Below are 19,141 nucleotides of genomic sequence, written 5' to 3'. Positions count from 1 at the left end.
TGTATGTTGTCATTCATACACAAGCTCCAAAGCATCCCAGGCTCGTCTGAGTGTACAGTCTAATTGCGCTGATTGTCAAAACTCAACCAAGATACACTAGTCGCACACGGTTGTCCTATGGTTTCGTTTTTTCTGATATTATTGTGTGAAACCTATGAGAGTGAGGGGGGCATCATTTCTCAACCATTACAGATATAAAACACTATCCCCATTAATACAAGTTTAAGGTATACTTTATGGTCCAGGAATGGAAATGAGCACTTTGAGCCACCCTTTAATGTCACTGGGGAAACCACCTCCAGATCTTGAGCTCGGCTTGGTCAAGACCTTTCTGATTTTGTCTCTTGTGCATGTTTTAGGCTGATGGGGAGAACGAAAGGCCATGCAAAAGACCGCACACATTAAGACCCCACAGCATCCCATAGTTGAACCAGGGAAAAAATACAAAAAAATGTACCGACAAATTGTTCAGTAAAAGCTTAGCATCATTTTGCAGTGAATGGCACTGATGTAAATTGTTAGTCTTTTATCCCTTGCGTCTAATGTGAAGCTAAACTTGGCACACTTTAAACTTCTTGCCCTGTTCAGAAGCAGAGAGGAACACGGTATATGCTCAGACTTTAAAACATCTAGAATTAAATTATGTCGAGCATTGGACGTACATATATCTTTGCTGACAGTTGAAAATTGATTTCTCTGCCACAAATGTGTAACATTGCTTTTCAATCTACTGCATTTTACAGCATATTTCAAAGTAAAACACAAATGCAAATCGATGAAACGTCCTTCACAGTGACATAAATATCAGAAAAGCAAGGAAAAGCTCAGAAAAGGGTTCATCTTGAAAATGGAGAAAGGAATACATGATTGATCGACAGAAAACCAAGCTCTTTCTGTAAATGCCATCCATGTCAAGGCAGAGTGCACCCTAAGAGATTTCATCCCAATTAGGATAACTTCACGAAATATGCAATCTCAAAACCAACATGTCAAATTGTCAGCAGCCAAATAACACCTGCCATGCTATTTCTCACTGCGTTAACTAAAACATAATTCTGTTTTTAAGTTATTGCTCTTGACAGCAGAATTTGAATCTGTGTAAACTATGGAAAAAAAACTGTGAATACCTTCCCCACCGCTACGACATATTAATGCAATTAAAGCAGCACTTCAGCATAATTTAACTGCTATTTTGAAGTTTACTGCAAAGTCCATTTTGCAATGTCAACGTTGTAGGAGTGGAAACTTTAAATTAATTGAAAATGTATTTAATAGACTTTGGACTAAATGGAATGACTATGCCAGACTACATGTTTAGGACGATGTATATATGCCTATGCTCTCTCTTTGTGTATATTGTTTTTTTGTGGTTTAAAAAGCAGAAAAGCAAAGAAATAAAAGGATTTGAGACACAAAAATGAAGCCTGCGTAAGTTCACCTGGAAGACCTAACCTAAATCTGCGTCGGCCTCCATGGAAGGACCCCTCTCCCCAGCGCCATCATCGCACTCAAGCGGGCGTGGCCTGTCCGTCTGTGAGAGTCAGATCCCTCACTTCACCATGGACTCTTCCAGGTTTCTGCGCTTATCCCAAAGAGGTTATGCAGTTTTTCCCGGCCAAGAAGGATTGGTAAAAGGACGGGGGACGTCTGCGTCATGGCCCCTACACCTGCTCCTCATCCCCAATCAACGCTCTCAGTCACTCCTCCCCGCTCCAATCAACGCACAGGCGGCAGCATTTAAGCGCTCGGGTTAATGGCTCAGTCGCTTCAAACCGTATCTGCGACCCACCACCTCCCCTGCTCCTCCTCTGCATCTATTATTCTCTCCACATCTACCACCACCAGTCTCCAGGCTCCGGGGGGAAGGTATCTAATTCAATCAAATCATGGAGTGCCCATGATCGCTACGCCTTCCACCGGGGTCTGAGCGCCAAATAAACTTTGCAATAAAGTTCGCTAAAACATCTTTTCTGCTTTTGTGTCTGAGTCTCTCCAGGGTGAAATGTCAACCAGGACAAAAAATACTAGTAGTAGTCTAGAAAGTTGTGATGTTATATATATATAAATATATATATATATATATTCCTTGCATCAATCATGTTGGCAGCCTATTTAAATAACTGTTTATGTATGTAATAAAAAAAAACATTGATGTGGGAAAAAAAGAAGCTTTCAATCAATTTGCAAACACGTTTAATCAAATGCCAAGCTTGACATCTGATACTGTTTACTTGAATTTTCCATTTGAATAAAGAAATCAACAACTTGTATGTGTATTTGATGTGCTATAAGGGTTCATAAGGGAACTCAAATGCTTTAAAAAGAGAAAATTATTCATTTGGCTTTTGCACGTTTGCGTTTTGTGTCGACACACAATCACACGTGTCATGTTGTCAGCGCACATACAAGCGCAATACAAATCTGCAAAACGATTACCTATGTTCTTGTTTGAAAGCAATCTGAGCAGCATTAGCTTGTACCAAACCTCTGACAGGAAGATTTTAAGCCTCTGCGTTATCGAAGCAGAAGACAACATATTCTTTGGCACTGGCTTTAATACACTGAACTCCAAAACCCACATTAATGTACTTTGTGCCAATAGAGCCGGCGGCGTTAAAGCCAGGTAAACAATCATAGAAATTCTGCTTTCATTACAGCTATGACCCACTGAACAAGAGTATGCAGAAACAGCAGAATCCACCAGCTCTGGGCTAAGTCTTGAGTTCTAAGAGTATTATAGAAGGAGACGGGCTATGTTTATTGTGAGCCCTCTGGCACTGGATCAAATATTCATGAAGACAAATAGTAGCCAGCCTGGTCTGCAACCACAGCATGTAACTCACTTTTGGCCATCTGCACCCAAATAATGGATTACAAGCAGCACCGGGCCTAATTTAGACCTAACAGAATACTACAGGTCCAAATAAAGGATTACGGGCTGCAAAGGGCCTAATTTGGGCCTAACAGGATCCTGTAGGGCCAGAGGTGGGCTACGAATGTGGACCCAAACATGATGGAACACTTTATATATAGTTGATCAATGCCTGTATAGTACAAAGTGGATCTGTGCTGGACCTTTAATGTTGGTTGGAGTATTGCCAAGCTGTACATATTGATCAAGTACTGTATGTAGTTCATATAACGCCTTACATGCTGCAACGTTTCTGAAATGTCTCAAGATGCCACCAAAAATGCAAAGAACAGAAATTGAGACATATAGTACAGGAGAACTAAAATAAAGAAAGACATAGGGCCGTTTGTTTTAGGCCTCAGTAAGAATTTTAAATGCCACCTGGATTGTCCAAAGTAGCCTGATGTTACCCTAAATCAGGCATGCCCAAACTACGGCCCGCGGGCCAAATGCGGCCCTCAGACCAATTTTTGCCGGCCCTCCAGCTTGGTCCAATCAACAAAAAGTAGTACTTTTTACTGTAAAATTGTTCAAATTCAAGAATTTTGATGTTATAACAACCTATTATTAATGTTCCAAGTATTATTAAAGGTGTGGAGGCTCATCGAAACTATGTCAAATGCAACATTTTGAGGATTCACTTTCAAATTCGATTGGGTTGTTTGTGCTCCATACAGGTTTCAAAATGCGGCCCTTGGTGAAAAAAGTTTGGACACCCCTGCCCTGAATAGACAAAATTGACTGAATAGACAAAAGTGATATATTGCGTGTATTTTTGTATGTGTTCAGAATATTTATTGGACCGTGTGATATATTTTATAGCTACTGTATATTATCTGATTGATCACACAAAGAGAAGCCGTCTAAGCAGCTCAAAATGACTTGTTCCCACCTGTGAGTGTGCGTGTGCGGGCCCTGAAGGTGCCGCACCCGGAGCACTCGGTGAACTTGGACCATGTGGTGAAGGAGCAGTCGTCTTTACAGGGCACTCTGCAGCCACGCGTCTGAGGGGGCAAGGGTCCGGCCCACAGCAGGCAGAGGGTCATGTTAGCCGCCTCCCCACTCTCTCCGATGCAACTGACTCCTGCAAGAAGGACAGAGCAGTCATTTAATATACAGGACATTAGCAGAGGTCAGGGGACAGCTACTTCCAACGGCCTTTGAGTGCTTTTCTGTTTTACAAATGCACACAAATAATACATCATTCAACTTCAAATGAGTTGATTATTGAGCCTGAAACCGCTTAAGACACCAACACTTGGAAACCATATTCGACTTTGCAAGACGGACAATTTAAAAGTCAGACGGCTGCTGAATATATGTTTGTGGTTCCATCTTACACACCTAAACACTATAGACACAAAAACATCCTCTCCATAACACATTTCAAGACATTTCAATATATTTTTTATAGATTTATTTTATTGATTCATCTTTCAACGTAAAGACCTATGCATTTGACTGCGTTTAATACAACGCAAAGGTCTAGTAGAGATAAATAAATTCACAGCCTGATGCTGAAGCTGCAGCATATGTTGGTTTATGTTAGGAATAATTACAGAGAACACAGAGGAGCAGATGGGTTATTTCTGCTACACCTGATCAGAGTTTATTTATTAGGAAGAAACGTTTGTGTTGCAAAGCTGTGTTCATTCACCACAGTAAACTTGCCATGTCTATTGTTGTAACACTATTAAAGAAATTGCATATTGACGGACAACATTAATCCATGTATTGCAAACAAGTGATGCGTTGAAAAGGTAATTAATTTTTATTTGAGGTGTTAAGACTAAATACCTTTTGATGGTTAAGCTAACTAAGTACAATTGAATTCAACATATTTCACTGTAATTGTCAAGGAAATAACACAAGAGAATCAAACACGGCCTTGGATCAATGTAAAATGCAATAAACGGTGCAATAACCCCATCCCATAAAGGCCAAACAACCCCATACAAGTTGTAGTAGTATTAGTAAATGTTACTGTTTTATAATGCAAAGTAAAAGGGGAAATGCCAGTAAAAAATAGCACATTTGTATGGGCTGCAGCGCTCCTTAATAGCTGCAGAGGTCGTAATAGTCCGAAGTAGTAGCAGCAGTGCTGACGTTGGGGTAAAAAAGGGCAAAGGGTAGTTGTAAGTGCAGTCGTTACAGCAGCAATAACAGCACACATTGGATTCCTCTCATCATCTCGAAGTGCACAATACTTACTACCTCCAGGAGTATCTTTGATGAGCGATACGTAGTTCATCTCATTGCCGCACAAGCCGCTGCCGGGAGCTACTTCTTTATTAGACATTTCAATTCAACTGCGGTGTGGCAGAACAAACCGGTCTGGTGCGGCTCCATATGCATCACTTATAAACAAAAACATTCTTCTAGCCATGCTAATGAAGTTGACTATGGGCAAATATATAAAAGTACACTCCAAAGTCTTAAAGGCACACAGATTTCATGTCTAAGATATCACCAGCGACAGGGAAAGGTCATTAGGATGCAAATATATGCAGCAAGGTGCTCTCGAATTTACTCAACACAGGCGACCTGGAGAGGGAGCACAATTCATTAGCTACTGCCAAACGAGTGACATTCTCTGTTATTAAGAGGCAAAAACCCAATTAAAATGGGACAAACATATAATCTGAATCTAATAAATATTCTATGGATAAGCTGCGATGTGCAAAAGTCGTGGGTGGTTTGTGAAGACGATAAACAACGGAAGGTGTGTGCTAAAATACACAAAATGCACAAAATGAAAACCAGGACTAAAATCTTAAACAAAATTGTCTTTAGAGTTGTTCTTATTTCACGGGGTTTGTTTGCTGAACTTTTCATGACAACCTACTGGCTGCAGGTGGAAATTACAAAGGGTAAATAAACAAAAGCTAGCCCATACCTCCCACGTTCTAACGCTAATGAACGCAGTGAGACGGTAGAAATGCTCAGAACGGGTCTGCCGAAGATCTCAGAACTCTACCTAATATGTCACAAAACTGGACAAAACTTCACACATGTTTTTGGATGAATGAACAATGCCATGTGCGTCTAAATCGATAGGCTGCACTTTTTTCTGTAGGATCGTCCGCCACCTGCGTGTGTCTCCGTGAAAGTCTTGTTGCTTTGCCCGGAATGTTTCATTTCCCAGTCAACTGTATGGTTCGATTGCAAAAACACCCATGCCACAGAAGAGGAGGTGGCGTGAGGACAGCGTGCCCTTGCAGCTGACAAATACAACACTCGGAAACTCTGTGGTGCAACCGATGGTCAGCTGTGGTTTATTGAATTGAACCGTTTCTCACAAAGGCAAAGGAGAGCCGCACGAAAGATCTATGTTTAAATTTACTGTTACTTCTCTCTGTCTTTCTTCCCAACCCCCGCGGCGCCTTTGAGGATGCTCTCATCTACAAACATGCCTTTAATCCATGTTATCGATTTGTATTTGACTTTTAGATTTTGCCCTCTGACAAAAACAGGCGCGCTTGCCAAGAACGTGTGGGACGCTCATTTGCATACGAGGTCTCAATAAAGTCAATGCAGCAGAGATAATAGCTATTATTACCCGGCCTTGATGGAGCACTTACGACCGGGAGGAATAAAAGGTTTGATGCTTTGTTTTGAAATGTAGGTGTTTGGGTTAAACTATTGCCATCAACATCGACAGACAGATATTTTGCATATATAACGATTACTATTAGAATTTGCACCTTTATCTGGAATGGGTCAAGTTGCATAACTCCAACACATGATGATATTGAGAGTAAATCTTCTGTAAGAGTTACGGTGGTTACTGTAGGTCCAGTTTGCCCCAGGGCAGCTGTGGCTATGAAACTGACCACCACAGAGTACGGAGGGAATGAATAAAGCACAAAAGAGACAATGAAGGTCTGGAAAGTGCCATATAAGACCAATTAATTAGTAGTAGTAGTAGTAGTAGTAGTAGTAGTAGTAGTAGTAGTAGTAGTAGTAGTAGTAGTAGTAGTAGTAGTAGTAGTAGTAGTAGTAGTAGTAGTTACAGAATGAGAATGAGTTAAGAGTTAATGAGTTACAGAAATAGAAAGTATGGTAACACTTTATTTTAGGGTAAACTTATTAACAACTAATAGCTGCTAATTTCCATACTTGTCATTAGTTATTTCAATGTTAAATAATATGTATCTGTCCCTTATTAATGTCTTGATAAAGAATAAAGTGTTTCTGAAATACTGCAATTATAATTAAGATTTTTACCTCTACTGCTTGAGTTGAATTGTACTTGAGGTACTACAACTCTCTTTTCATTTTGCTAAATTGTTTAACTCAAATATATGAGTTAGAAAATAAAGCAATACATTCAAATACTTTTACTCAACAAAAATGTAGCTATTCCAGTTCTAGGCGTATACGGGGGAAATTAAATTACACATATATTATTAGCAATGCTTGTGCGAAGACATTTTCTCAGCGTAAATGTAAGATGTTAATTTAAAGCAATAGGGTTCCTCATTATTAAACGGTAAAAGGAGAGAGTCGGTATTTAAAGCAAACTTTACATTAAATGTGCATCTTATATATTGCTGTTTTCACTTTCTATAAACGTGTATCAACATCACTTTATATCTGTGAGGGGAGCACTCACCTGGATATCTGCACTCCATCTACTGGCAGCAGAGGGGAACTAAACAAAAGCTAGCCCGGGACATGCTAATTCAGTTCTAATGAACGTGATTCGACGGCAGAAATTGACTTAAAACAGCACAACATATCTCGTATGATATCATAAATCTGGGATATTTGGAACCAGGTGTTTTCAGATGTGAGAGGACTTATTGAACAGGATTAATCAAACACGGAATTCAGGGAAATACAAGTTAGGGCATGTTTTTGATGAGGGAACAATGTTATAATGATTAAAAGCTACAAAACGTTGAATAAATATAATACTCAAGTTATAGCACAAGCACAGTACTGTCCCTTTCTTATCTTTTTAAGTCCATCGTTTGACCGCTGCCCTTTCTGTCCCACTGCTTATCACTGAGCAGGTTCATGTCAGGTCAGCACTGTCCCACTGTCACCTCAGCTTGCTAATCAGCTTTAGCTTTAGCCCAAACAAACAAGGCTACCAGGGAGGTGCGTTTTGTCAAGCCAAGTTTGTGCTTAGGCTCGCCTGTCCAACACAAATCCAATCACATGTATTTCCTCCAAAAACAGGAGCTGGAGTTTGTAGTGGATTCGCTCATTTGGCTGTTTGTGCACTGGCTCAAACTTCTGCCTGTTATTTCAAACATGCTGCAAGCTATTGACAGAAGACATGCTCTGGGTTTGCGGCTGCCAGGTTACCAAGGCGTCCACTGCTTTTCAGTACAAACACATGTTAAAATGCATGCTTGATTTACAATAAACTTTAAGCATGTTTTTGCTGGAGAGCGGTGATCATTTAAATCTCAATACATGACACACCAGAAACATTTTTAAAAATCTCATAAGATCATATTCATTTTATCATTTTATACTTTTTATCTTGCGAGATCACGTGGCATTCCTACTCTTCATACTTGCATTATACGTTGTTTTTTCTCCTTTTATCTCCAACATAAGACATGTTATCTTCATTACATGTCATTATACCTGCACATTACTTTCTCAATTACATAAAGGTGGTACAGTTATCAATCTATAAAGGTGATAAGTACCACCCAGAGAGAAAGTGTTGGCTGTCACCTCCAGAGTCCCGCTTTAAAATCTAAAAGTTAGAAATCTGGGGGTAATAATGGACTCAGACTTGAATTTTAACAACCAAGTCAAATCAATGACATCAGCAGCTTTTTACCATCTAAAAAACATTGCCAAAATCAAAAATATAAACCAGATTTCAGTGTCTAAACGCGATTTAGAGAGACTTATCCATGCGTTTGTCTCCAGTAGATTAGACTGCTGTAACTCTCCAAACGAGCTGTAAAACACTTAAAACAGGAGTGACACTGATCGAAGCAAAATAAAATCCATCCCATTGTTTTTAAAGAGTCGGTTCAGTCCACAGAAATATAACACTGAGCTCATCGCAAGAGCATATTATTGGCACGTAATTGAAAAGGCTGCGATGTGTTGTTGTTGAAAAGCCAAACTCTGCTCTCCTCCATGTTGACCCATTAGTATTACACATGCTCACTGCTAATGAGAACAATGAGAACAATGAGAACAATGAGAACAATGAGAACAATGAGAACAATGAGAGGTGCAGCTGTTGTGTGGCGCTGTAGCCGGACAGATAAGCCCCGTGTTGGTCATCCCTAATTATTCAGTCAACATTTGCATGTGGAGCGAGAGTGTTTGCAGAAACTGTCAGGGTGACGGCTGCTGTTCAACGCTGCTCCCAACGCCGCTGTGCACAAGACTTTTAAATGAAATACTTTGCTTCTGTGGAGGACGTTCATTGTGCAAAAAGTTGACAAATGTGAGGGAGTGAAGCAGTTAGCACCAAACTACAAATACTTAAACACTTTGACAAACTATGTCTCGATCTGGTTTATCACTTGTTCTGGTTTATTGTATTTGTCAAGGGGTTTTAAAGAAGGATCTTGTCCCACTTTGAAGTGTGTGTTGTTTTGTTCCAGTGTGTGTTGTTCTGTTCAAGTGTGTGTTGTTCTGTTCACGTGTGTGTTGTTCTGTTCACGTGTGTGTTGTTCTGTTCACGTGTGTGTTGTTCTGTTCACGTGTGTGTTGTTCTGTTCCAGTGTGTGTTGTTCTGTTCCAGTGTGTGTTGTTCTGTTCACGTGTGTGTTGTTCTGTTCCAGTGTGTGTTGTTCTGTTCACGTGTGTGTTGTTCTGTTCCAGTGTGTGTTGTTCTGTTCACGTGTGTGTTGTTCTGTTCACGTGTGTGTTGTTCTGTTCACGTGTGTGTTGTTCTGTTCACGTGTGTGTTGTTCTGTTCCAGTGTGTGTTGTTCTGTTCACGTGTGTGTTGTTCTGTTCAAGTGTGTGTTGTTCTGTTCACGTGTGTGTTGTTCTGTTCACGTGTGTGTTGTTCTGTTCCAGTGTGTGTTGTTCTGTTCACGTGTGTGTTGTTCTGTTCACGTGTGTGTTATTCTGTTCACGTGTGTGTTGTTCTGTTCAAGTGTGTGTTGTTCTGTTCCAGTGTGTGTTGTTCTGTTCCAGTGTGTGTTGTTCTGTTCACGTGTGTGTTGTTCTGTTCCAGTGTGTGTTGTTCTGTTCCAGTGTGTGTTGTTCTGTTCACGTGTGTGTTGTTCTGTTCACGTGTGTGTTGTTCTGTTCACGTGTGTGTTGTTCTGTTCCAGTGTGTGTTGTTCTGTTCACGTGTGTGTTGTTCTGTTCACGTGTGTGTTGTTCTGTTCCAGTGTGTGTTGTTCTGTTCACGTGTGTGTTGTTCTGTTCCAGTGTGTGTTGTTCTGTTCACGTGTGTGTTGTTCTGTTCACGTGTGTGTTGTTCTGTTCACGTGTGTGTTGTTCTGTTCACGTGTGTGTTGTTCTGTTCACGTGTGTGTTGTTCTGTTCACGTGTGTGTTGTTCTGTTCCAGTGTGTGTTGTTCTGTTCACGTGTGTGTTGTTCTGTTCCAGTGTGTGTTGTTCTGTTCCAGTGTGTGTTGTTCTGTTCACGTGTGTGTTGTTCTGTTCAAGTGTGTGTTGTTCTGTTCACGTGTGTGTTGTTCTGTTCCAGTGTGTGTTGTTCTGTTCACGTGTGTGTTGTTCTGTTCAAGTGTGTGTTGTTCTGTTCACGTGTGTGTTGTTCTGTTCACGTGTGTGTTGTTCTGTTCCAGTGTGTGTTGTTCTGTTCACGTGTGTGTTGTTCTGTTCACGTGTGTGTTATTCTGTTCACGTGTGTGTTGTTCTGTTCAAGTGTGTGTTGTTCTGTTCCAGTGTGTGTTGTTCTGTTCACGTGTGTGTTGTTCTGTTCCAGTGTGTGTTGTTCTGTTCCAGTGTGTGTTGTTCTGTTCCAGTGTGTGTTGTTCTGTTCCAGTGTGTGTTGTTCTGTTCACGTGTGTGTTGTTCTGTTCCAGTGTGTGTTGTTCTGTTCACGTGTGTGTTGTTCTGTTCCAGTGTGTGTTGTTCTGTTCACGTGTGTGTTGTTCTGTTCACGTGTGTGTTGTTCTGTTCCAGTGTGTGTTGTTCTGTTCCAGTGTGTGTTGTTCTGTTCACGTGTGTGTTGTTCTGTTCACGTGTGTGTTGTTCTGTTCAAGTGTGTGTTGTTCTGTTCAAGTGTGTGTTGTTCTGTTCACGTGTGTGTTGTTCTGTTCACGTGTGTGTTGTTCTGTTCACGTGTGTGTTGTTCTGTTCACGTGTGTGTTGTTCTGTTCCAGTGTGTGTTGTTCTGTTCACGTGTGTGTTGTTCTGTTCACGTGTGTGTTGTTCTGTTCAAGTGTGTGTTGTTCTGTTCACGTGTGTGTTGTTCTGTTCACGTGTGTGTTGTTCTGTTCAAGTGTGTGTTGTTCTGTTCACGTGTGTGTTGTTCTGTTCCAGTGTGTGTTGTTCTGTTCACGTGTGTGTTGTTCTGTTCACGTGTGTGTTGTTCTGTTCACGTGTGTGTTGTTCTGTTCACGTGCGTGTTGTTCTGTTCAAGTGTGTGTTGTTCTGTTCACGTGTGTGTTGTTCTGTTCCAGTGTGTGTTGTTCTGTTCACGTGTGTGTTGTTCTGTTCACGTGTGTGTTGTTCTGTTCAAGTGTGTGTTGTTCTGTTCACGTGTGTGTTGTTCTGTTCACGTGTGTGTTGTTCTGTTCAAGTGTGTGTTGTTCTGTTCACGTGTGTGTTGTTCTGTTCCAGTGTGTGTTGTTCTGTTCACGTGTGTGTTGTTCTGTTCACGTGTGTGTTGTTCTGTTCACGTGTGTGTTGTTCTGTTCACGTGTGTGTTGTTCTGTTCAAGTGTGTGTTGTTCTGTTCACCTGTGTGTTGTTCTGTTCAAGTGTGTGTTGTTCTGTTCACGTGTGTGTTGTTCTGTTCACGTGTGTGTTGTTCTGTTCACGTGTGTGTTGTTCTGTTCAAGTGTGTGTTGTTCTGTTCACCTGTGTGTTGTTCTGTTCAAGTGTGTGTTGTTCTGTTCACGTGTGTGTTGTTCTGTTCACGTGTGTGTTGTTCTGTTCACGTGTGTGTTGTTCTGTTCAAGTGTGTGTTGTTCTGTTCACCTGTGTGTTGTTCTCGATCATTTGTCACCATCATTTATATTATTATACGTTTTTTCCTTGCACCTAATATTTAATAAACTCATAATACGCATGGTTTGTCTTTTCTTTTTTTTTAACACCAAACCAAACGATGCAAAAGTAAACCCCAGAACAAACTCTTTATTCAAGCACTTTTTTCAGGCTGAACTTAACTTTTCCAAATGTCACAGGTATTTAGCAAAATTCTAATTTCATTCAAATAGGAGTTGGTAAAGGTCAATGATGCGTGCTCTTAACCTAGGAGCAGCACACACTAAATCTTCCAAGTCCTCTCTAAAAGTCATGGGATTCACTTGAGAAATGTCATTCATAATCACATTGCAGGGGGAGACTGCACTACGTGAGAGCGACGCCGCCATCAGCACCGTGCGGGGCTGGAGCAGGAAACAGGACAGAACATTAGGATTTATCGGGACATTTGCTCCGGTCTAAACGAGTTTGATATCATCCAATTAACACTGTGGCTTTTTAACGACCTGGGACAATCTTCACCACTGCACTCAAGTACTATGTGTCACAGCCCAGGTTAAATACACTACGATATGTGACTGGTGGTTATGATTAGAAACTGCAAGGATACAGGAAATTCTACATTGGGAAGTGCTGACAGTAGAATATGTGGGTTTCTTCTATATTCTGTGACATGGCGGGTTTTTTTGGCTTTCGTTTTCACAAGAGCCAAAGGAAAATAACTAATTTATTTGAACCCCACTCGGATCTGTACTACAGTGTGACGCTTTAAGACACAGTACAGTGTAATGCAAAGTAAATCATTATCAATTAAGTTGACAAAACTCCTCATTATTTCATATTTTTGGCCAATGCTGATATCAGAAGAAGTGCAATTGTCTACGCCACACAAAAAGCAAAAGATGTATTGGAAAGTTACCATTTTGTTAGTTCATATCACAAATGATAGATTCATTACTCTCAGTCCCTTTTGACATTATACAATCCTTTACGTAACTGTATTCTCCAAAGTCGTGAAAGGTAATACGCATAAATATTCTTCCACACCTTGCATTATTCAAACTCACGCAATATATACGGCATAATATTAAAAATGTGACTACATAATAGTGAAATGAAAAATAGGATAATGTCTTGATAAAATTTTAATTAGTGTCTTCCCATTAACTATGAAAGGTTCATGTTGATTGAGAATAATTTGCACTCACGGCTTTGTTCTCATTTCCCTACATTATTTATGCCGGGGCCTGTGCACGGGCGTCTTTAATTGTTCATTTGTGGTACGTAGCTGTCTCTGAGTCGAACTTAATGGCCACACGATCTCAAACAAGGACGACGACTTCATTATTCCAGCCGAAACTTGATATTGTTTTGCCGCTTGTCACCCACAGTTGTCACCCACAGTTGTCTATAATGTCTGTTTAATCTTTCAACCCACTGCAGAGGCAAAAATTGTGTCCATCAAACCTGTTGCATTCATTAATAGGAAAGCACTATTGTGATGAGCTTATTAGGGGAAGCAGGCAGAAGGTGCATCTTGTTAGACTATGTACAAATTGTCTCCCCTTTGCTATTTTGAATCACTTGCTTGTTAAAGATACCGCTGTGAAGGGGCTATTAGGTCTCATTAAATAAACAGAGTAAATAGATTGCCGCGTGAAGCGTATAGAGGCAATAAAGCAGACAGTGACAGCTTCCACCAATTTGAGAGCAGAACCTGCTTACCTCTTGTCTCCAGGCCGTCTCCGCAGAATTCACCAGGACCAGCTAAACCGCGCCGGACCGAGTCCGGGACTATGCTGCAGCTGTGCCACTTGTGAGTCCTCCATCTGTCACAAACGTATGGAGCAGTTAGTGCAGTTGTTAAAGAGACTGTTGCGCACAATCCAAGAGTTATTGCGAGTCAACTGGTAAAACGGTAACGTCACGTACTCGTTGTGCTTTCATCGGAGGGATATCCGTTTGGATTTGACAATTGATTGGCCGGAATCAACGAGAAATGGACAAAAAAACAAAAAAAGCACTGATTTTATCTCGCCATGTTGACCCAATCTGATCTGAAGCTTGATGTTCAGGGGTTAAAAGTGCTTTCCATTGTTTTTATATTGTTTCAAAACAATCGATACCAAACTGTCTATTTTTCTTCTTCGCCACTAACTGACTTTTATTAAAAAAGGAAAAAAAAGCAGACTAAAATAACAGCTTAATGGCACGCCATCTTTCATTTTCTCCATTTTGTCCATTTTGTGCTCTATTAAGTTACACTAGAACAATGTGACAAATGATGCTTTTACCTGTAAACTGGACAAACAGGAAGCGCTTCACATTCTCGCTCCTCGTAAAGTGTATCAGGACACTCCTGGCCTCCATTAGACGGCCTCTGAATGATGGTGCGGTATCGAGACTGGGCGGCGACGCTTCCATTTTCTGCAAAATGTGAAACAAAATCCGTAAAAGCATATTCACAGTTTAAAGGACACAGCAGTAGAAACAGCAAGTGATAAAGAGAGGATGGAACATTTCTTTACAGTGGAAAGTTCAGTGCAAATGTTATATGTAAGGTAGAGGTTTTATGACTCTAGCAAAAAGAGTCTATTTGCAATATAGTTTTTACGGTCTAAAAATGTGAAAAACAGAGCTAGTTCATTTTAAAGTCTTTGCAGCACAGGATCTTTAATATAAACCGTGATGAGTTTGTAAGCACTTTCCACAACTTTCAGAAGGAGCACTTTGTGTACAGTACGACGACGTCATAGCGTACTTCCTGTTTTACCCATAGTAAACGTTCTATAATTAACGGCTGACAGCTAATTGCGGCCTCATTTTGACCCAAATTGATGCTTTTACAATATATCTAAACTGGGGTAAAACAGATTTTTCTTTAAATAACAAAAATAATATATATCTTTTTCATTTAATAATTAACAACAGCGACAACATGTGCTTTTTCCTATGCGCTGGCACAACAGGAAGTGACAGTTAAGAGCACATTTTCCAGGAGAAATGTGAGCCGAGTGCCTCAGAGCGAGGGCCAGGGACACTGTGTGGCCCTGTGATGTGAAGAGAGCGGCTAAACAAGCGCAGTGGAGTAGATGCTGATTAGGACGTCCTTGTGGCGAGATGTCCTCCACTCCTCAGCTCCTCTTGTTTTCGGACAGTGTGTCGGAATGGCTTCATTTGGCTCACGCTACACGGCTCATTACTCCGCACTAATTACTAAACACTGGAAATGGCGCAATTAAGAAAGTGATTACATCATCAGTGCACCCAATGGACTACAGCATATTTACAGAGACGAGTCGGCTGCTTGTGTCTTTTGAAAACAATTACATATTTTTCATTGATGCACATAAGAAATAATGAAATAGCCATTTTGGTCCTGATGTGTTGCCCTTACGTAATGGACGGTTAAATGTACAATAAATGCAATTATTGAACTCGCATGGGGAAAAGTCATAATTATAAACGGTAGTGAGGGCCATTTTGCAAGTGACAGTTTAAAATAGTAATGGATGCCTTTATTTTTTGGGTCATAGCTTTTCTTTCATCTTTATTAAGGAGGTAATTAAAACCATCAAATAAGACATTTTTAGATAGCAAAATAAAACCAATTTAATACAAAACACATCTAGTTTAGTTTTTTATGTTCAACATTCTGGCTCCATTGACAATCACTAAAAAGGTCTTTAAAACATGTCAAAAAGCAAATGCTAATATGCGTATCATAATGTCTTAATTTTCTTTTAACCATTGACTTTTTGCAAAGACAATATTTTGCGTCAAGAAATCCATTTTTCACACCTGATGATTCATTGTTTGCGGTGTTGTTTGGTTGTACCTGGTACGCAGCTGGCCGGGCAGGGTGTCCACTCACTGAAGGGTGTCACAACGCAGTCCTTCTTACAGGGAAGCAAACAAGGTCGGACAGTTTCAGGTCGTGCAGAGTCGGGGCACCTGCAAATATTGGGAAAATGTTAGTCTTAAATTCTCATTTTTTGGCTTCAAGGAGATGAATGATTAATGTCCACACACTGTCACCAATAACAGGACACGGCGCCATAACGGCTGCCCTGCCCTTGACATCACACACTTCCCCACAGAAACACAAGATTGATCACTGCCCCCTCGGCTCGTACATCCTGGACAAAGCTGGACAAATATAAGAATGTACAGTTTTCTCACACCTCCCGCTGCTGTTCTCGGTCCACATTTTGTCCCGGGAAAATAAATAAATTCAGCTCCATGCACCAATTCAGCTTTTTTTTGTTCATATTTTAACACAAAATTGCCTGAAGGGTTTGCAGAACAATTTCTCTGTTAGTTTAGGCAGAGAATTGCTCAAAAGAGGCACAATATTTTGATGTGTTTTGCATCATCTGAAAGAGCAATCTACCATCAATCATTTGTATTAACGACTTAATTTCACATATAAGTAAAACCAATTTGTGCGACCTTTTTGTCACCATGGAGATGTTATTGTATTATTGTATGCGACGATTAACTGACTAAGTGTGACTCTTCAATTTTAGTTGTATTTTAATAATTGTTATTGTTAAAAAAAACACGTCTAAAGGCCTTTTTATGGCATTATTAAATCAAAGTGTCAAAACAGAATAAACGATTGTTGATTTATTTTTTCATCAATAATGATCCATCTTGACGCGTTCTGTCACCATAATTCAACCTTTATTTGGTTGATAACGTATTTAAAAAGTAATAAATCTTAAATTTGTGATTTTATTGCTCAACACAACTCCACAGATTTGACCTGTACCTCCTAAAGGCAAAGCAATGTCCTCTCCAGAGACAAGCAGACGGCAGACGCTCCACCAGAAAAGTTACATAGTGCATCTTTAACATTTCTTTACAGTGATTTTTCTTCAATTCATCAAGTAATTAAATGCTGAAGATATTATTTTGTAAAGGAAAAAAATAAATCAAGTGTTTAGTGGGTGGTAAAGCTGTCTGCTCTGGACTCTTGCGACTGCATTAATCTCCCATGCATGTTCTGCAGCGCTGTTGTGTTGCCACCACGAAGACAGAGTGTTCCAGCTGAAAAATCAATCAAAGTCCACCGCACCGCTGCTAATTAAACCCGAGGAAAGTGAGGCTATGCAAACTGTTTACCAATGAATCATACTTTCTGTTGCAAAGACGTCGTTACCAGAGCTGAGAGAGCAGGTAAGGACTTATCCTCATTAAAACTGAAGTTTGAAATGATCACATTGCATGATTACCGGAATCTGTTTGAAAAGTGACATTGACACAAACAACTGTGTTTAAAGGAATGTGCAATAACATGGCCTGTTGTCATGGGATCGGAAAGATGTGTGTGATACTTAGTAATATTCAATTACTGTAGGTAGGAGTACAGTTTTTGTTAAAGTACAACATATTTTCTTTTCTTTTAAATAGTAATGCTAAAAAAGTTATAATAAGTGTAGATTACGCTTTCCTAGTGTCAGCGGGATCGCCTCACCACGGATCTGACCTGTAATTTGGCCTGTTGGAGTCACCTGCTTGTCTCCACGGAGATAGATACTGTGGAATCCAAGCAACGCGAGTTACTTAGTACACCCCTGAATGATTATTCTTTGGCCTTTGTTACACCTTTAATTTAATTAGATAGCACATATAATTAATGACAAATAGTTTAAAACTGAATGTGCCAAAAGAGCAAATAAAGAATGAATATTGATTGAAGAAACTACAAAATCTAGTCCTTCTTTGATTTAATTGATCGTATTAACAACCAGCTTGTTATTATACGATTAGTCATTTATTGCACACTATTCTAAACCATGCAGCGTGCTCTGTTGAGCTTCATACACTTTGATGTCTTCATTGAGCCTCCCTCCCCGAGACACAAGCACACGAGCATGCGGCGTTTGCTTTAGTGTGAGTGACTTCCACAGCCTAACACCCGGCTCAGGTCTCTCCACCGCCACAGCCAGGGGTCCGTGTCATGCCGTGTGCAAAAAGACAGCAGGCACAGGAATGAGATCAAAGTACGGCAAAGTATAAGAAGACGAGATACATAAAACCGCGCTGCCCTGGGCTCTTTCCCCCCCTCACTTGGCAGCAGAAGCACACCAGAGCGCACTGAGCACACATGAACACACAGGGAAAATAAATATCATAAGATTAAGGGAGAATTTAACTGTTCAAAATGAAACGCTTAAGATACTTGTTATGTCTTATTGGTGACTGGATCCAAAATGAAACAAATTTGAACTCAATTAAGAGCTTTAATGTGGCCAGATTAATATTTGGTTGCATTATTCTAAAAACGGTCATCTCAAACAATACGCACTTTGTATTTTCTCTGGTTCCGCCCACTCCGCACTTTTTTAATTTCTTTTTTTCTCACTCTTTTCCTTTTTATTTTATTTATTATTATTTTTTTCTCTTCTTCTTTCTCTTTTTTATTTTTTGACAATGTTACAGGACTGTATTAATAAAAAAAAAAGAAAAATGAAATACATGCTAACAATACACCTCTAAGACCAAAACTGTTACTTCAAACCGAATAAAACGTATGAAATGCACATGTTAAATAGTCAAAATTGTAACGCTCAAGAAGAGGAAAAAGTATTGCAGTACATGGCCATTGTTGCAAGGTCTTTTGTTCACTCCTGTTCTTAATCCAATACCATTTGAAAGGACTAGATTAAGACGTTTGTGGTTGTTTGATTATACAGTGTTTTTTCACATTGGTTTAGTCCGTGAATGTTAGCTCTAAATAGTCCCTGTCCCACTGCAGTACTGTAACATGCAATAGCAGTACTCTTTACTCTTTACACTTCTAATTTCAACATAAAGTGGAGTTATGTTATTAATATTACCCACCCTCCTTCTGGGGTATTATAAACTCGCCATTGTCCGTGAACACAGTTTGCAAACGTAGGAACTTGACTTGGCGTTAGGTGCAACATAAAACAATGAATAATAAAATCATTATAACACAGACATTTTACAGGTGGTCGGAAACGGTGCAAGTACAATAGTATTGGTTGAATAATTGTTCAAATGGCAGGTGTTAAGTGTTCATGAGTCCAACAGCAGAGGGAAAGAAACGGTTATGTTTTTTTTATTCACAAATACAAAGCAGT

General features: G+C 40.0%; 1 protein-coding gene across 1 annotated transcript in view; it reads right to left on the bottom strand.

Moving 5' to 3' along the window:
* Nucleotides 1–19,141, bottom strand: part of thsd7ba (thrombospondin, type I, domain containing 7Ba) — a 274,964-nt gene that overhangs the window by 63,680 nt on the left and 192,143 nt on the right. Inside the window, exons 10-13 of the mRNA XM_072443961.1 lie at nt 15,868–15,983; nt 14,324–14,456; nt 13,755–13,858; nt 3,804–3,995 (exon numbers count right to left, since the gene is read on the bottom strand). Of these exons, the coding sequence (XP_072300062.1) occupies nt 3,804–3,995; nt 13,755–13,858; nt 14,324–14,456; nt 15,868–15,983 (545 nt within the window). The remainder of the gene's footprint in view (nt 1–3,803; nt 3,996–13,754; nt 13,859–14,323; nt 14,457–15,867; nt 15,984–19,141) is intronic.

Source organism: Eucyclogobius newberryi, unplaced genomic scaffold (genome assembly GCF_026437365.1).
Source record: "Eucyclogobius newberryi isolate DKJ021-1_F unplaced genomic scaffold, fEucNew1.0.hap1 SCAF_14, whole genome shotgun sequence".
Lineage (NCBI taxonomy): Eukaryota > Metazoa > Chordata > Actinopteri > Gobiiformes > Gobiidae > Eucyclogobius > Eucyclogobius newberryi.
The sequence above is the reverse complement of the archived record's forward strand: the minus strand, read 5'-3'. Positions and strand labels throughout refer to the sequence as shown.